The sequence below is a fragment of the Lissotriton vulgaris genome, chromosome 7, assembly GCF_964263255.1.
Source record: "Lissotriton vulgaris chromosome 7, aLisVul1.2, whole genome shotgun sequence".
NCBI lineage: Eukaryota > Metazoa > Chordata > Amphibia > Caudata > Salamandridae > Lissotriton > Lissotriton vulgaris.
The window spans coordinates 1,080,189,122-1,080,204,594 of record NC_141695.1 but is presented as its reverse complement, the minus strand read 5'-3'; the positions used below and the strand labels follow the sequence as shown (position 1 = coordinate 1,080,204,594).

The following is a 15,473-nucleotide window of genomic DNA, read 5'->3' as shown; positions in this document are numbered from 1 at the left end:
ACAAAAATAATATACATTTTTTTGGCCTACAATTTATAGACTTTTGTTGCAATTGGTGTTGCAATATTTTGCAATGCCAATAGCTCAAACCGAATTAATGCGAGACCTATTGCATTGCAAATGCTTGTTATATATGCCTGCAGCAAGAGAACCTTAACTTGTTAATATCTGTGCTGTAGCTTATTAAACTTTTGTATTAGAATAACAAAAAGCATCAAGACCTCGGAGTTCACCTCTAGAATTTTTCCTGCTCGGCACGTCAAATAAATGTAGCAATAATGTTTTATTTAGAGAAACTGTGGCCGGATATTTTAATCAGCGGGGTAATTTCTTCTCAAATTTAAATAGCAGATTATTTTTTTTCTTTGTTTCTATCCATGCGATGATGCATTCTGTTTTATCTTGCACACTTTGTTGTAATTTAATATGCTTCTGGTGGCTTTTGATGTATTGAAATGAATAAATAAATGGGTATGTGTTAGATTTGGGGGTCTCTAGCTGGCAGAGGTAGGTACCTTAGACCAAATAGGGACCCTTGCATCTAGTCATGATAAGGGGGCACACTCCTAAAATAACCCCTCCTCACTACCTTGGTAGTTTGGCACGAGCAGACAGGCTTATCTCAGAGGCAGTGTGTAAAGCATTTGTGAACACATACAGTAACCCAGTGACAGCACTACAGATGGACAACACACCCGTTGTAGTATAAAAATTTGTTTTTTTATATAGACTTAACACAAAACATGCATGCACGCCCGGCGGCCGTGCGGGGACTTAACCATTCTTCTGAGCAGCGACAGGCCCTGCGACACGCTTCTCCGGCGATGCGACGGCATCTGCTGCGACGGCGACACTCTGCTGCGGTGATGCGAGGTGCTTCGGGTGATGCGATGGCGACAGCGGCATTGGCGGCACGCTCCTCCGGTAAAACAACGGTGTCTGCTGCGACGGCGACACTCTTTTCCGGCAATGCGACGACAACAGAGGCAACACGCTTCTTCATCTTGAGTCGCGCTTCCAGCTCCCAGCGACACACAGTTTCTCAGAAGGCCCAGCTCAACAGCAGGCACTTCAATTTCCAGCTTGGGAAGGCAGGGGAGCTGGTTGGTGAAGTCTGTTGTCCCTGAGACATCAGCAGGAGGCAAGCTCTATCTCAAACCATCGGAGATCCTTTAAAAGTTGATTTGAAAGTAGCACAATATCCTTTCTCCTTTCTTTGGCAGTCAGGCAACCCCTGCAGGCCAATCCCCCATCCAGCACTCAGCTTAGGGATAGTCTCCTCCTCAGTTTCTCTGGTTCCTCTCCTCAGCAAATGTTCTTCTTGTTTCCTAAAAGTGATCTAAAATTCTGGGATCTGGGTCTCCATATTTATACTAGCAAATCCTTTGTCCTCTGAAGGCAGAGGGTCCTGTACCCAGTCCAAACCAGTTCTGTGCAGTCCTGGAGCACTTTGTTGACAAGACTCCTTCTTTCCTTTGACTGTGTGGGCCAGGGACATCAGACACACCACAGGAGGTGGAGACAGCATTGTGAAAGGCAGGCCAAGCCCTATTCAAGTCCCAGGTGCAACTCCTCCCACCCACCTCATACAAATAGCTCTATTCAGCCCTGTGCTGATTCACCCTGTCTCTTGAAATCCACTAGCCCCTGTCACTCAAACTCCAGACAAGGAATACACACCTAGCAGAGGCAGGCTTGGATAGCTAGGCAAGAAAATACCCACTTTCTAAAAGTGGTATTTTCAAATACAGTATGTTAAAACCAACTTCACTAAAACATGTATTTTATCATTCTGGGTTCAGTCAAACTAAACTCGAATTTCTACCTAGTTCCCGTTGTCAGTTAGGATTATAAGGTGTTATAATCAAACTGCCCATGCTGGCCTATGGGTAACAGGTATCCTTGCAATAGTGAAAAACGAAAATGGCTGTAATTTACTATCAGGACAAGCCACACACATCAGGGCATGTCCTACTTTTTACCTACAATGCGCCCTGCCCTTGGGCCTAATATAAGGGTGACTAATATGCAGAAAAGGGAAGGTTTAGGGACTGGCAAGTGGGTGAACTTGCCCAGTCAACATGGCAGTACCAGACTGCACACAGGCGCTGCAATGGCAGACTTGAGACACACTTCACAGGCTGCTTCTGTGGGTGGCACAACCAGTGCTGCAAGCCCACTAGCAGCATTTGATTTACAAACTCTGGGCACACACAGTGCACTGTACTAGGGTCTGACAAGTATACCAAACCAGCCAATCATGGAGTCACTAATCCATACATCAATTTACAATAGGGAGAGCATGTGCACTTTAGCACTGATCAGCAGCAAAGTGCCCAGAGTCATAAAACAGCCAACAACAGGTCAGAAAAAATACAGGAGGAAGGCAAAAAGTTCAGGAATGACCCTGCAATAAGGGCCAAGTCCAACAGTAAGTTATAACCTATAGTAAATACAGATACTTGTTTCTTTAACTAGCATGCTAACGTACAACCGTTAGGCTATTGACACAGTTGTTTCACTGGGGCACACCCAATTACTTCTGTAAGACCTTGAAGCCAAACAAGTCTTGCTTGAGGTAGCAACTGGCGACCGCTGGCCTCCGGGCACTGCGAGTACAGAACCAGGCAGAGCTGACCAGATCGGGCCTGTCTTGTCACATTATGTGGAACGGTAACCCCAATGCACCATGGTAAAGTGACGCTTATCCCACAGTTGCCCTGCGTGTGAAAGAGGTACAACAGGGACAATAAATAGAACATGTCTGGTGAGGTAATGGTTCACCGTTGTGGGCAGGAGACACCCTAAGCACTATGATTTTAATACTGCTACGGCACTATTACCGACAATGATGGAAAAGTCATAAATGTGTCTTTGAGGAGGGAGCACAGTTGCTGTAACTGGAGACGAATATACCGGGGCTTCAAAAAGAAAGAACAATTAATTGTAACTTTGGAGCGCAGCCAAAAGTGCTTTTGAATGATACTGCAGCTTTCACCCTGCTTATGTCACTTCCAGGGCCCCCCACCCCTGCCTCTAGTCAGGTATTAACATAGCTATATTTGTCAGCTTCTTACGTTAGAACCACATTCTGCCTGTTCTTGACAAATTCCCTACATAGTCCCCCGCTTTGCACTTCTCCCCTTTACTGCTGATAGTGGCACGCGATGGCGGACGGAAGAGCGCCCCACCAGACGAACATACAACCAGCAAAGCAGATGAAGTGGGCACCGTAGGGAATCACTAGCAGGACAAAAGCAAGTAGTCCCCAAAGGAAGACATAGCGAGCTACAGTGTAAGTCAACTGTAGTTGGTCTGAGCTGATCGGCAGAAAGCGGAAATTATGTATCGAGAGCACTACCCAATAAGGAGCCAGGAAAGGAGAGTAGTGGGGGAGTGAACCAATGGCAAGCTGGAGGCGGGATGACACTCTGTACAGTGATTAGAGCAGGTCTTTTACCAGCGCATGTGCGCTGCTTACCCTCGACCTAAAAAAATAGGTTTCCAGGATGTATGACTATGGCCACTAGACATACTCTAGCACTGCCTTTTACTCAATATCCTCACCCACTCACACACTTTAATACACTCACACACATTTTCTCACTCTTACATTCTCAATCATTCTCATTTTGTTTCCGTCTCTCTCACTCACCCTCTCACACTTTTTTCACTCTAACACCCTCTCCCACACTCTTTCTCACTCTCTGTGCACTCTCTCAATTTCACGCTCTCGCTTTCTCTGTCCCTCTCTCACTCTCCTAACCTTAACCCTACCCCCTCACTCTCATACTCTTTCTCACTCCCACTCCCACTCTCATGTTATTACTCTCACACACTGTCACTCACACTGCCTCACTCATATTGTCACACCCTCTCTCTCTGTGTTGGTCTTTATTTCATTATCTCTCTCTCTTTCGATCTTACATTCATTTTATTTTCTCATCCCCTACTCTACCTTTTTCTGACTCATGCTGAGGTTGCAATCTCGCCTCTTTTCAGGCTCCCTCTTTTTGCTCTTTGCTCTCTCCTTCCTTTTTCTCTCTTTTTGCTCTCTTTCCTCTGTCTCGCCCTTCTCTCTGCTACTATGCTTTTTTTGAATGTTGAATACCCTACATTCAAATGTAAAAAGACTGATACTCAAGTTTATTTTTTGCCCGATGCTCCTTGAGAACGTTGGCTGAGGCAGAGCTGGGCATCTGTCTCAAGCCTGGCTCAAGCTTTCGGTGTCTCGGCCACCTCTATACAGATGCCATCAGTGCTTTTCTTAATGTCTAGGGAAGGTTGCTAGCATCTCTGCAGTAAGGGTGAGAACGTATGCAGGACAGTGTAATATTATCTGTGTTCTGACAGGCGTAGTTCCCAAACTCGCATTAAAGTTCATCCTGAGGCCAGTAAATGAAAACTTCTCCACTGGAAAAGGATTGCATTTTTCGTATCTTATTATCATAGTTTTTATTTTTTATTTTGTAAGAATGCAGTGCAGTAGGGAGACAGCGTAAGTATGGCAGGGAAGCAGCAAGGGAGCTACCAGCCACTGTATACAGCCAACATCTTGACTCAGTGGAACTATTTTTTTAGCTTCCTCTCCTAATCAAACGACATTGCTAAATATTATGAACATCATTGAAGACCCTCTGGCTGATCCAAATTGAAATGGCCAGCCATTGAAATAATGCTAGATTTGACCAGCCACTGGCTGAAGAGGGCTCCAAACATTCCCTCTTTGTAATGTACATGTATGTTGTGTGCAGTTTAGTAGTGACAATAGGTTACTGCATGCTGAGGCCCAAAAAGAACCTTACTACCTTTCCAAACCAAAAGTTCTGGTCATACAGCTCTGTAGAGGTCGAGAAGTGTGGCTCGCTGGTTAGAAGCGGCAGACCCTGAAGCAGAAGTCGGCCTGAATCAGAAGTCGGCCTGGAACCAGGGTTCAATTCCCGACGCGGCAGGCGATAATTCTCGCCTAGGTGCCTACGCTAACCATGGGTCCCACTCTGCAACTCTGGGCAATAGCTTGCTTAATCTCCACAACGGCCCCAGCAGCGCCGGGGATGCCTGGCTTCACCTTGGGGGTGCCCTCTCACAGGGAAAGGCAGGACGGGTTCCCCAGCGGTATACAGCGCCAGGACGCCACGTAACGAGGTAACAGTGCGCTTTACAAGTATACATACATACATTACATTACAATATCTAAACCTCCTAACCTTTTCTCCAATAGATGCTAAAAAAGCAAACATAAAAGGCCTGAGTCACGAAAAAGTGTGAAAGTGTGGGCTGGTTTCTACGAATATGCTTGAAGGTACTTTTACATGGTTTTGATTTTCATAAAACAGGTACAAGTACAGGTGGAAAGCGGTGTCAGTTGCAGGTTTACAGATCAACTGTTGCTCGTATCATGAGGTTTTAAGAGGACTGCTTAACCCCCCCTGCACCTGTATTATATGCAGCACCCAATTCCACACAGTGAGAATGGCAACCACTGGGAAAATATTTTACCCCTTTGGAAAAAAAGCCCTTCCCCAACACCCCCACCAAATCTGGGGGTGATTCATTAATCATTCTGTCCGGGAAGGTGAGTCACTTAGCTGGAATATATCTCTGACTAATTATATGTTGGGGAGAGTGTCAGATTTCAATTTAAGAATGTCCACAAACATGCAGGTTTGTGAGCATTCATAAACTTACAAGGCTAACCCCGCTTTGTTCTCCCCACATCTTACTTTAGATTTTATACTGCAGACTTCTCCGCACTCGTGGCAGTGTAATCTGCAGTAGTAAAACCATTTACGTCTGCCAGAATTCCATGTGTGAATCTCTACTAAGTATAAATTAAGGCATTTTCAGTGTTGGATGTTTCTTTACAAATAAAAATGCATTTTTGATTTTTGCCAAAGTTTTTAGAAAGTTATTTTTTCAGAACGTGAAGTGCGATTTGGCAGCAAATTACTTAAGACTTCTCCTCACACGAATGGTTTTATCTGATTTATATTAGTGATTTGCTTTAGTTTAAACAATGTTTAAAATATATTTTTACAGGATTGTTTAGATGTTATTTATTTGTTGCAGGTCACCTGAAAAAAATATGAAGAGAATTCCGTTGCACTCAATTGTACAGCTGGATCCCAATGCTAAGCAATGGGAAAGATCTATAGCACAGGTGAATTGCAGAGCTCTTACTCTGCGTTTATCTTACTCTAAAGTTTGTTCACTTCTCATAACCATGTCTTAATCTCCAGTAAACATCATATTAACATTATTGATTGAAGTTATTATGTACTAAAGAGTCGAGAATTTGCATCTTTAATTTTCTAATTTTGAAAGAAAGAATCCAGTCTGATTATTACTGTATTCCGATAGGTCTTGCTGAAAGTCTTATTTTCAAGTTAAGCATTTCACCTCTATCTTAAGGGCTATCTACCGTTTTCAGTCCTCACTTCATGATGTTAAAAGAAAACCCGAATGATGGACTACACAACAGGAGAGTCCTCCTGGGGAGGATAAGGTCTAGGGTTCCTCTGCTGTAACCAGTATATTCATTTTTAGTCAAAGTCTAGTTACTCCTGGGTCTGGTATGCATTTTGTTGACTCATTGTAGTCCTTCGAGTAGGTTTTGCTCCCTGAATGATAGTAAATTTTTGAGTTTTATCATTATGCATGTCCCTATGTAGGAACTGATCATGCATCCTACATGTGCAGACATGCAGAAATGAGATATGCAACATTGGCGATTTGCTTAAAAACTGGCATGTGGTATGTAATTTAAGTATCGCCATATTCCTTATATTGAGAAGGATGTATATGTCCCCCATAAGCAGTGGCCCAGGACCCCAAAAGAAATACAGGACAAATGATGCTCCTATGGTGGCTGAGCACAGAAAACCTGTGTTGGCTAGCCATGTCTGCTTCTACCCTCTTAACTAAGACGCCATTCTAACTTTGTTGAGTTCATAAATAAAGACACTCAGCAGATCCTCATCCGCTAGAAATACAGGGCGTTATCAAGACTGATGCCATGCAGTTGTGTAGTGTGGTACAGATTGATGCTGCACTGGATCGTTTGTGCCGTTCATTGTTGTTTTAAAACTAACAAAGGAGTTAGGGAGAACAATCTAAGTATATAGGTGAGCTAAAATACCATCATAAATAGGTTCTGTAGCTGTTCAGAATGAACCAAAAAACGAGCACCCGGATGCTCCATGGCTAGCTAGCTCCGAAATCTTCCAAAGGATATGTAAAATGAAACAGTTAAAGTTGAAGAACATATCTATAACTACCAAAATTGCAACTTGTAAACCACAGAGGCACTATGCTAGGCAGGACAGAACCCCTATAAGGAAATAAAGTTAATGATGTGTCTCTCCAGAGTTGATAGAATCCATGTCACATATTATAAATGAAAGATTAGTGTTTGTTTCCAGTGAGCTTCTATGCAAGGTCCTATGTTGAGGATGCAGTGTGTACAGGTAGTTCTGAGGAGTTGTGGGGCAGTGATGTGAGTTACTTCATCAAGGAGGCATTCCGCAACAATGGGTGTGTTGTGCTGCGTCGAGGAAGCGTCGCACAGTTGTGACTCCAACAATGCTGTATGCTGTGATGCAAGGTTCTGTGTCAGGAATGCATTGGAGTGCAGTAGTTCTGAAGCAGCTGCGAGGAAATGCATCATTGTATGTCTGTTCTGCCTACAGGGCCACAGCTGGCCTGGCAGAGCACCTTCAGGCCCACTTCCAAGGATCCATGACTGGGGTGGCACCACTTTGGCTGTAGGCAGTGCTTTAAATGGAAAGAAATAAGTGCTGGTACTCACCAAAAAGAGCAGTGGGCGGAGTTTAGGGCGGGCACAAGGGTGGGGCTAAGAAATGAGGACAGTTTATGTATCAAACCTCAATGTCTGAATACTAATGAGGCCATTGCATAACAGATTTTTCAATAATCTAACTAAAACGCATTCATTTTATCAACCGCTTCAGCCTGCCTTAAATCAAACCGTTGGTCTACAGCCCACTGAGCCATCTGTCTAGTACACGAGTTTCTCCTGGAACATTTGCAAACCTGAGGGGCCAGAGCTTACAACCTCTTTACTGGGAACCATGGTACCAATCCCCACATTTTTGATTGGACTTAAGGTCTGTCCAAGGTCGATAAAGTAGGGATCAGGGAGTGTGGTAACAAGATCCCTTCCTATTTAAACATGCCAGAAAGCAATTAAGATGCGTGGCGACAGTAAAAGCATTCCCGTCTGTTCTTTTGTTATGTCCTAAACTGGGCCTCCCACCGCCACCCATTAGATTTTACTGCCCCCCCTCTCAGCCCCACTGTGAAAGATCCAGAGATAAACAAATGACTCTGCAGACACACCCCTGCCCTGATGACTTACAAAGCAGCTCACCGCTGTGTCCTGGTGACGAGCTCCATTGATTGATTCCGTGCAGTGCTTGATAAAGGTGTGCCTTGGTATAATTGAGGGATGAAGGGCGCACTGCCTTGGTTAACGTCAGGTCCCCATGAGTACCGGTACTCTCTTCATTCTATAAAAAGTGCCGGTACTCAAGGGGAGAAAAGGAAGAAGTGCCGGTACTCAGTACCGGTGAGTACCGGCATTTAAAGCACTTGGAGTAGGACTCACAGCAGACAGAGTCCTGGTACTGGGTTCAAGTGGTTTCAGCCTTTTCTTTCCATGAGGCTCTGAACAGTAGTCCAGCCAACTAGCCATGGAGTCAATCTGGTGGTCAAGATGCAGGCCCATTCCTTCTTACTCAAGCAGCAGGGCAATAGAGTAGCATTCTGTAGGAAGCTGGAACTGTATATACTATACCAACATAAGGTATAGTGTGCACTGAGTCTAGGGAGTTCAGAGAGGTTTAGCGGAGGCTAAATTAGACAAGTATTAACAGCTCACTTTTTGGTAGTGTGGCCAAGCAGTTACACTTACCAGGAGGGTGTGTTAAGCATTTATTGTATTCACTCAATCATGTCTGATGGCACACACTCAGAGACAGAATCCAGACCAATTAGGTAAGTTTAAAAAGGGTATACTTATGTTTTATTTCTAGAACCAAGCAGTACTTGGCACAGTTAAGTGAAATATACTGTCAAGTGCAAAACAGTTTAAATTACACAGTAATTTCTTTTGGAATACTTTTAGATTACTTTTGGAATACATCAACTACTCTGGGTGGCATGCCTAGATACCACACAATTCAATTTATTTCAATGTATTGATTTATGATTTGGAACTCGATTGAGGTCCACATAAAAATACACAAAACATAAAAAAAGAAACAGCAATTGCAAATACAAGAAATCCATATGATGCACTCTGTTAACCCGAAACTAAATAAAAGTCATATCCATTAGTACAGTTCTAAAAAACATTTAAAAAAGTTAAATTCTGTAGCAAAACATTTCATTTGGGCGGTTATGAATAGCATCTACTAGAGAGTTGGCAGACAAAATACTTAATTTTAAACAGATTGGTCTCACACACTTTCTACGGTGAGCCATTAAGGCAGGGCATTCGAAAAGAACGTGGGCAGTATCCTGGATCGAATTAGTACACAAGTTACATTTGTCGGAAGAACCATACCATCTAACTAATAATTTATTTAAAGGGAGGAGATCCTGCCTCAGGAGGAACCAAAAACGTCGTAAGCCATGAGGAAGGTTCCAAGAGGCATAAGGTTGCATACGTTTAAGTAGACAAGAATTAATAACAGAAGATGCACCTTTCTTTAAGATAAGGGAATCTCTATCCCTCCTAAAACTTAAATTCCATGTTGCCAGTTTTAGGGTGGACTTTAGCTGATGTGGAGAAAGCGAAACAAGAGTTGATTCTTCCAATTCAAGTAGTGTAACGGCCCTTCTGAAATTCTTTATAAGTAGGGAATATTCTTTTAGGGGGCCCAATAATTCTTTTTGCATGAGGTGTCTTCCCTTTGCCAGACAAGAAACCCAGCGTATTACTCCCGCTAGGCCCTGTGCCCAACTGCTTTGTATGCCAAATTCAAGCCTAAGAGATGCCACCGTACAAGCATTATTGACCGTAATTAGATATCTCAACAGTCTGCCCTCGACAGTATCCAAGAAACCCCATTGCCCCAAATCAAGAGGTTCAATGCTGTAAAGCAGTGAGGCAGGAATATTTGTCCGGAAAGCCTCTAGCAAGTGAACAAAATGTATTTTGCCTGTGGCTTTATAAAGTGCACTTAATCCTTTACCCTGTGTCATAGCCTTCCGAGTGTTATTATCTATGTGGGCCTTATCGCTCAGGTTACCACATACTATCTTCCCTAGAAAATCATAGGATTTTACAATTTCCAGCTTGTGACCACCTAGAGACCAGTTAAAATTCCCAGATTTCAGTTTTTTCTTTCCCATCATACACATTACTTTGCTTTTATAGATATTAATCTTCAGATGATGGGACTCGGCAAATACATGCAGTGCCTGCAGAAGGGTATTTAGTTCTTTTGGGGTAAGGTCTAGTAGTAGAATATCGTCTGCGTACATCAAGCATGTAATAGGTTTGTCCCCCAGAAGAGGGGCAATACCTGCACTTAAGGATAAGGTCTGAGGGAGATCACACACACATAAAGGGAAAACAATAAAGGAGCCAATAGACAACCCTGTTTGAGACCATTGGCCGAGGGAATCGCTTGGGATAGGCCTCTCTCCCCTCCTAATAATACTCTGCACCAGGTATCAGAGTGGAGGTCCTGAACTAAGTCTAAGAGCCGAGCTGGCATACTTAAAGCCGATAGTTTCCTCCACAGCAGAGGGCGATCAACTTTGTCAAAAGCTGTGGAGAAATCTATAAAGGCTGCATAGACTCTCCCCCCTCTGACCCTGATATACTTATCGGATATTACTTGCAGAGCTGTTAAATTATCCATGGTGCCATGGTTCTTTCTAAAGCCCGTCTGCTCTAAGGGAAGTATATTGGTCTGGTTCACCCAATCATTGATTAATTTCAAAAGACATCTTGCAATGACTTTGCCAATTGCGTCCAGGAGGGCAATTTGGCGGTAGTTTTGGGGAGACAGCTGGTACCACACAGTGGATCCTACAACACAAGGTAAGTAAGACTTTTTCAAATTTGCTATATAGGTATTTTTCTTTTCATACAAAAAGTTCAACTCAACAACAATATTAGCAACAAACTCATAACATGGGTTCCTATGTGAGAAAAAGGATTCGCAGTGTCTCAGGTGAGTAAACAACTTACGAGGGGGAGTCTTGGGGGTTAGGGCCAAGGAGTGTTAGACACTCGAAAAAGAAGACAGAGTTGTGAGGCCATTAGAGCTGTAATACGAGCCTCATGACCCTCCAACCTGGTTTACTGCAAACCAACACAACAATACGCGAAAGCAAAGCGAGCTTTTGGCAATACTGATTGGATTGCCAGTGAGGGCCAACCTTGATGAACATTATGGGCGTTCGACTGTAGACAACATTATAATAAATTATCTGCCCCTTTGATCCTTTTTAGGTGTCGCCTATGCATGCGCTGCCAAGGCAAAAAGACCTTTTGCAATCTCTGTGGCTTTTCAGCTAAAGACGTGCACGCGTTCCATTGCCTTCAGTGGCAACGCGTGCAGGTCTGGCGATTGACTTGCGGGAGCGAGTGCCGCCATATGGCAGCAATTATCGCTCTCACAGGTGAATCACACAGTCCCCCTCCTCCCCCTGCTGCCGCACGAGGCGCGCGTGTGCCTCCCTCTGCAGCCTGCTGCGCTTGTTTTTATTGCAAGCATACGGTTACCGAGTTTAGACAGTGTCATATTTTCTTTTGTTAAACAAACAGAACTGTCGCCTATGGAGTCCTTTCAACACCCAGCGTGCCATCTGGTGCCAATACGCTTTGCGTGTTTTTTTTTGTCATTACCCCCGGGGCACAAGCAGGCATCCACTTCTGTCTTTTTTGCTGCGATCATCTGTTTCCTCCTCCTGCTACAACACCCTCCGCATGCTTTGCAGGATCTACAAGTGGATCCCAATCGAAACCAGAAGAATGGTGACCAAGCCCTCGTCAGCAGCCGGCTGGACTATGGCAATGCACTCTACACGGGAATCCCGACCAAACACCTACAGCTACTACAACGCATCCAGAACGCCTCGGCCTGTTTGATCCTCAACCTCCCCCGATGCAGCCACATCACCCCCCACCTCAGAGACCTTCACTGGCTCCCCATCAACAAGAGGATCACCTTCAAGCTCCTCACAACGCTCACAAAGCACTCCACATTCCGGGCCAGCCTACTTAAACAACAGACTCAACTTCTATACCCCCGCCCGCCAGCTCCGCTCCGCCAGCCTCGCCCTTGCCGACGTCCCACGAATCCAGCGTACCACCTCCGGAGGCAGATCCTTCTCCTTCCTCGCTACCAAGACCTGGAACACCCTGCCCACTCACCTACGGCAGACCCAGGACCTGCTCACCTTCAGGATGCTTCTCAAGACCTGGCTCTTCGAGCAGTAGCAGCAGCCACCACCCCCCCGCAGTGCCTTGAGACCCTTATGGGTAAGTAGCGCGCTTTACAAGTTCTGTGATTGATTGATTGATTGACAGAAGTGGATGCCTGCTTGTGCCCCGGGGGAACTGACAGCAAAAACAAGCATGTGTCCACTTCTTTTTGCTGCGATCATTTTGTTGAACTTTGAATAGATATTATCTTATTGCAGTCCTAAAATGTGAGTCCCCCCTACTTCTTGGACAAGGCCCTTCCAAGTTCCCTATCCTTGTGCCACAACTTGCGGGTACTTTGCACTCCTCTCCCGTTCCTTTCAGACCTCACACCCCTCCTAACTCCCAGAGCCTCAACACTCGTCTACTGCCCAAACCCCTGCTGGGTCACTCATACTTGATAATCAACAATGCTCATTATGTATTCAGTAAACTGTAATCCACAGGTGTGACATCCTGGTGGCCTTGGGACGCCGGAAGGACAACACCCTGGACTTCTGCTGTTACCGGGATGCTCTGAACCTTGCGCCCGGGAATCTCCCAATTAAATCAGGGTGTGGGCTAGCTGCCACTTGTTGGCTCCGCACCTTCCGCCTTCACAGACATTAAATGGAGGAGACTGAACCCAGCAGCTGTCAGCTGTAACCTTCCTCTCACTCTGCAAGCACTCACCCCCCCCCCCAGGGTTTTAAAAAAGAACAACAATTAAGAAACAAAGTGGGTGCTGAATGACATGCTCTATACGATGGGGCAGTCTTTGCACAGCACAAAATGAAGCAAACAAACATTGGACTGGCACTCACGCTGTCCGTTTCTTTTGTTGATCCCGTACACTGCTACAGGACATTAACCATTTACACTTCTCCAGCCATCCTTACCAGCTTTTCCTTTTTCTTTTATTGTATTCCGCCATGGCTTATAATTCATAAGCAAGTGACAGCAGAAGCAAAAAAATTGAACGCTGATTTGTCTTTAATTTGGAGTTCAATTACCTCTCATGCGCTTCTTGTTAATGTGGGTGTTAATCTACATTGAATTTTGATATCATTCAGATTTAAGCATTATGAAGACTTTTCGCACAGGTTCTTTTCATCGATATTGAGCCTTTGTTGGTGAAAATGTTTTTTTCAACTTGTTTTGGGAATTTGCTGTAACAGAGACTTGTGCTGTCAGGCTACTGTTGATCATTTGTTCTTACACACAATGAGTTATATCTGGTTAGCAGGGTCGGACTGCTCTATACCAAGTTCAAAAAACACAGATGATGGACAGAATGCAGAACAATGTCTTACATTCACCCCAGTACAAAGATCTGGGCCTAAATCCATCCTTTTTTTGCACTCCACAGCACCCTAAGTCAAACACTGGCTATATGCAAATCAGCCTTGACCCTGTGCCTCATGGGAACAGTCCAGCCCGACCTACCAAGCCATGTATTTCCTATACCGAAATCAAGCATCCAAGGACCGGTTTCTGGCTATCAGCCTTCTTCAGCCTGGATAGCTTGACTCCAGTGATGTGGAGAGCCTGGGACTCACGTCTGAGCATACCCAGCCCACTCGGGGTGAAAATTGCAAAAAACACAGTTGATGGACAGAATGCAGAACAATGTTTTACATTCACCCCAGTACAACAATCTGGGCCTAAATCCATTGTTTTTTTGCACTCCACACCACCCTAAGTCAGACACTGGCTATATGCAAATCAGCCTTGACCCTGTGCCTCATGGGAACAGTCCAGCCCGTACTACCAAACCTTGTCCTTCCTAGACGGGAATCAAGCATCCAAGGACCGGTTTCTGGCTATCAGCCTTCTTCAGCCTGGGTAGCTTGACTCCAGTGATGTGGAGAGCCTGGGACTCACGTCTGAGCATACCCAGCCCACTTGGGGTGAAAATTGCAAAAAACACAGTTGATGGACAGAATGCAGAACAATGTCTTACATTCACCCTAGTACAAAGATATGGGCCTAAGTCCATCGTTTTTTTGCACTCCACACCACCCTAAGTCAGACACTGGCTATATGCAAATCAGCCTTGACCCTGTGCCTCATGGGAACAGTCCAGCCCGAACTACCTAGTCATGTATTTCCTAGACCGGAATCATGCATCCAAGGCCCGGTTTCTGGCTATCAGCCTTCTTCAGCCTGGATAGCTTGACTTTAGTGATGTGGAGAGCCTGGGACTCACGTCTGAGCATACCCAGCCCACTCGGGTTGAAAATTGTAAAAAACACAGTTGATGGACAGAATGCAGAACAATGTCTTACATTCACTTCAGTACAAAGATCTGGGCCTAAATCCATCGTTTTTTGCACTCCACACCACCCTAAGTCAGACACTGGCTATATGCAAATCAGCCTTGACCCTGTGCCTCATGGGAACAGTCCAGCCCGAACTACCAAGCCATGTCTTTCCTAGACCGGAATTAAGCATCCAAGGACCGGTTTCTGGCTGTCAGCCTTTTTCAGCCTAGGTAGCTTGACTCCAGTGATGTGGAGAGCCTGGGACTCACGTCTGAGCATGCCCAGCCCACTCTGGGTGAAAATTGCAAAAAACACTGTTGAAGGTCAGAATGCAGAACAATGTCTTACATTCACCCTAGTACAAAGATCTGGGCCTAAATCCATCGTTTTTTTGCACTCCACACCACCCTAAGTCAGACACTAGCTATATGCAAATCAGCCTGGCCCCTGTGCCTCATGGGAACAGTCCAGCCCGAACTACCAAGCCATGTCTTTCCTAGACCGGAATCAAGCATTCAAGGACTGGTTTCTGGCTATCAGCCTTCTTCAGCCTGGATAGCTTGACTCTAGTGATGTGGAGAGCCTGGGACTCACGTCTGAGCATACCCAGCCCACTCAGGGTGAAAATTGCAAAAAACACAGTTGATGGACAGAATGCAGAACAATGTCTTACATTCACCCCAGTACAAAGATCTGGGCCTAAATCCATCGTTTTTTTGCACTCCACACCACCCTAAGTCAGACACTGGCTATATGGAAATCAGCCT

At 44.9% G+C, this 15,473-nt stretch overlaps 1 protein-coding gene across 1 annotated transcript in view; it reads left to right on the top strand.

Annotated features, from left to right (window-relative positions):
- LOC147702949 (uncharacterized) overlaps positions 1-15,473 on the top strand; it is a 4,293,369-nt gene that overhangs the window by 2,251,172 nt on the left and 2,026,724 nt on the right. The window contains exon 13 of the mRNA XM_086929459.1: positions 6,070-6,160. Coding sequence (XP_086785585.1) covers positions 6,070-6,160 — 91 coding nt within the window. The remainder of the gene's footprint in view (positions 1-6,069; positions 6,161-15,473) is intronic.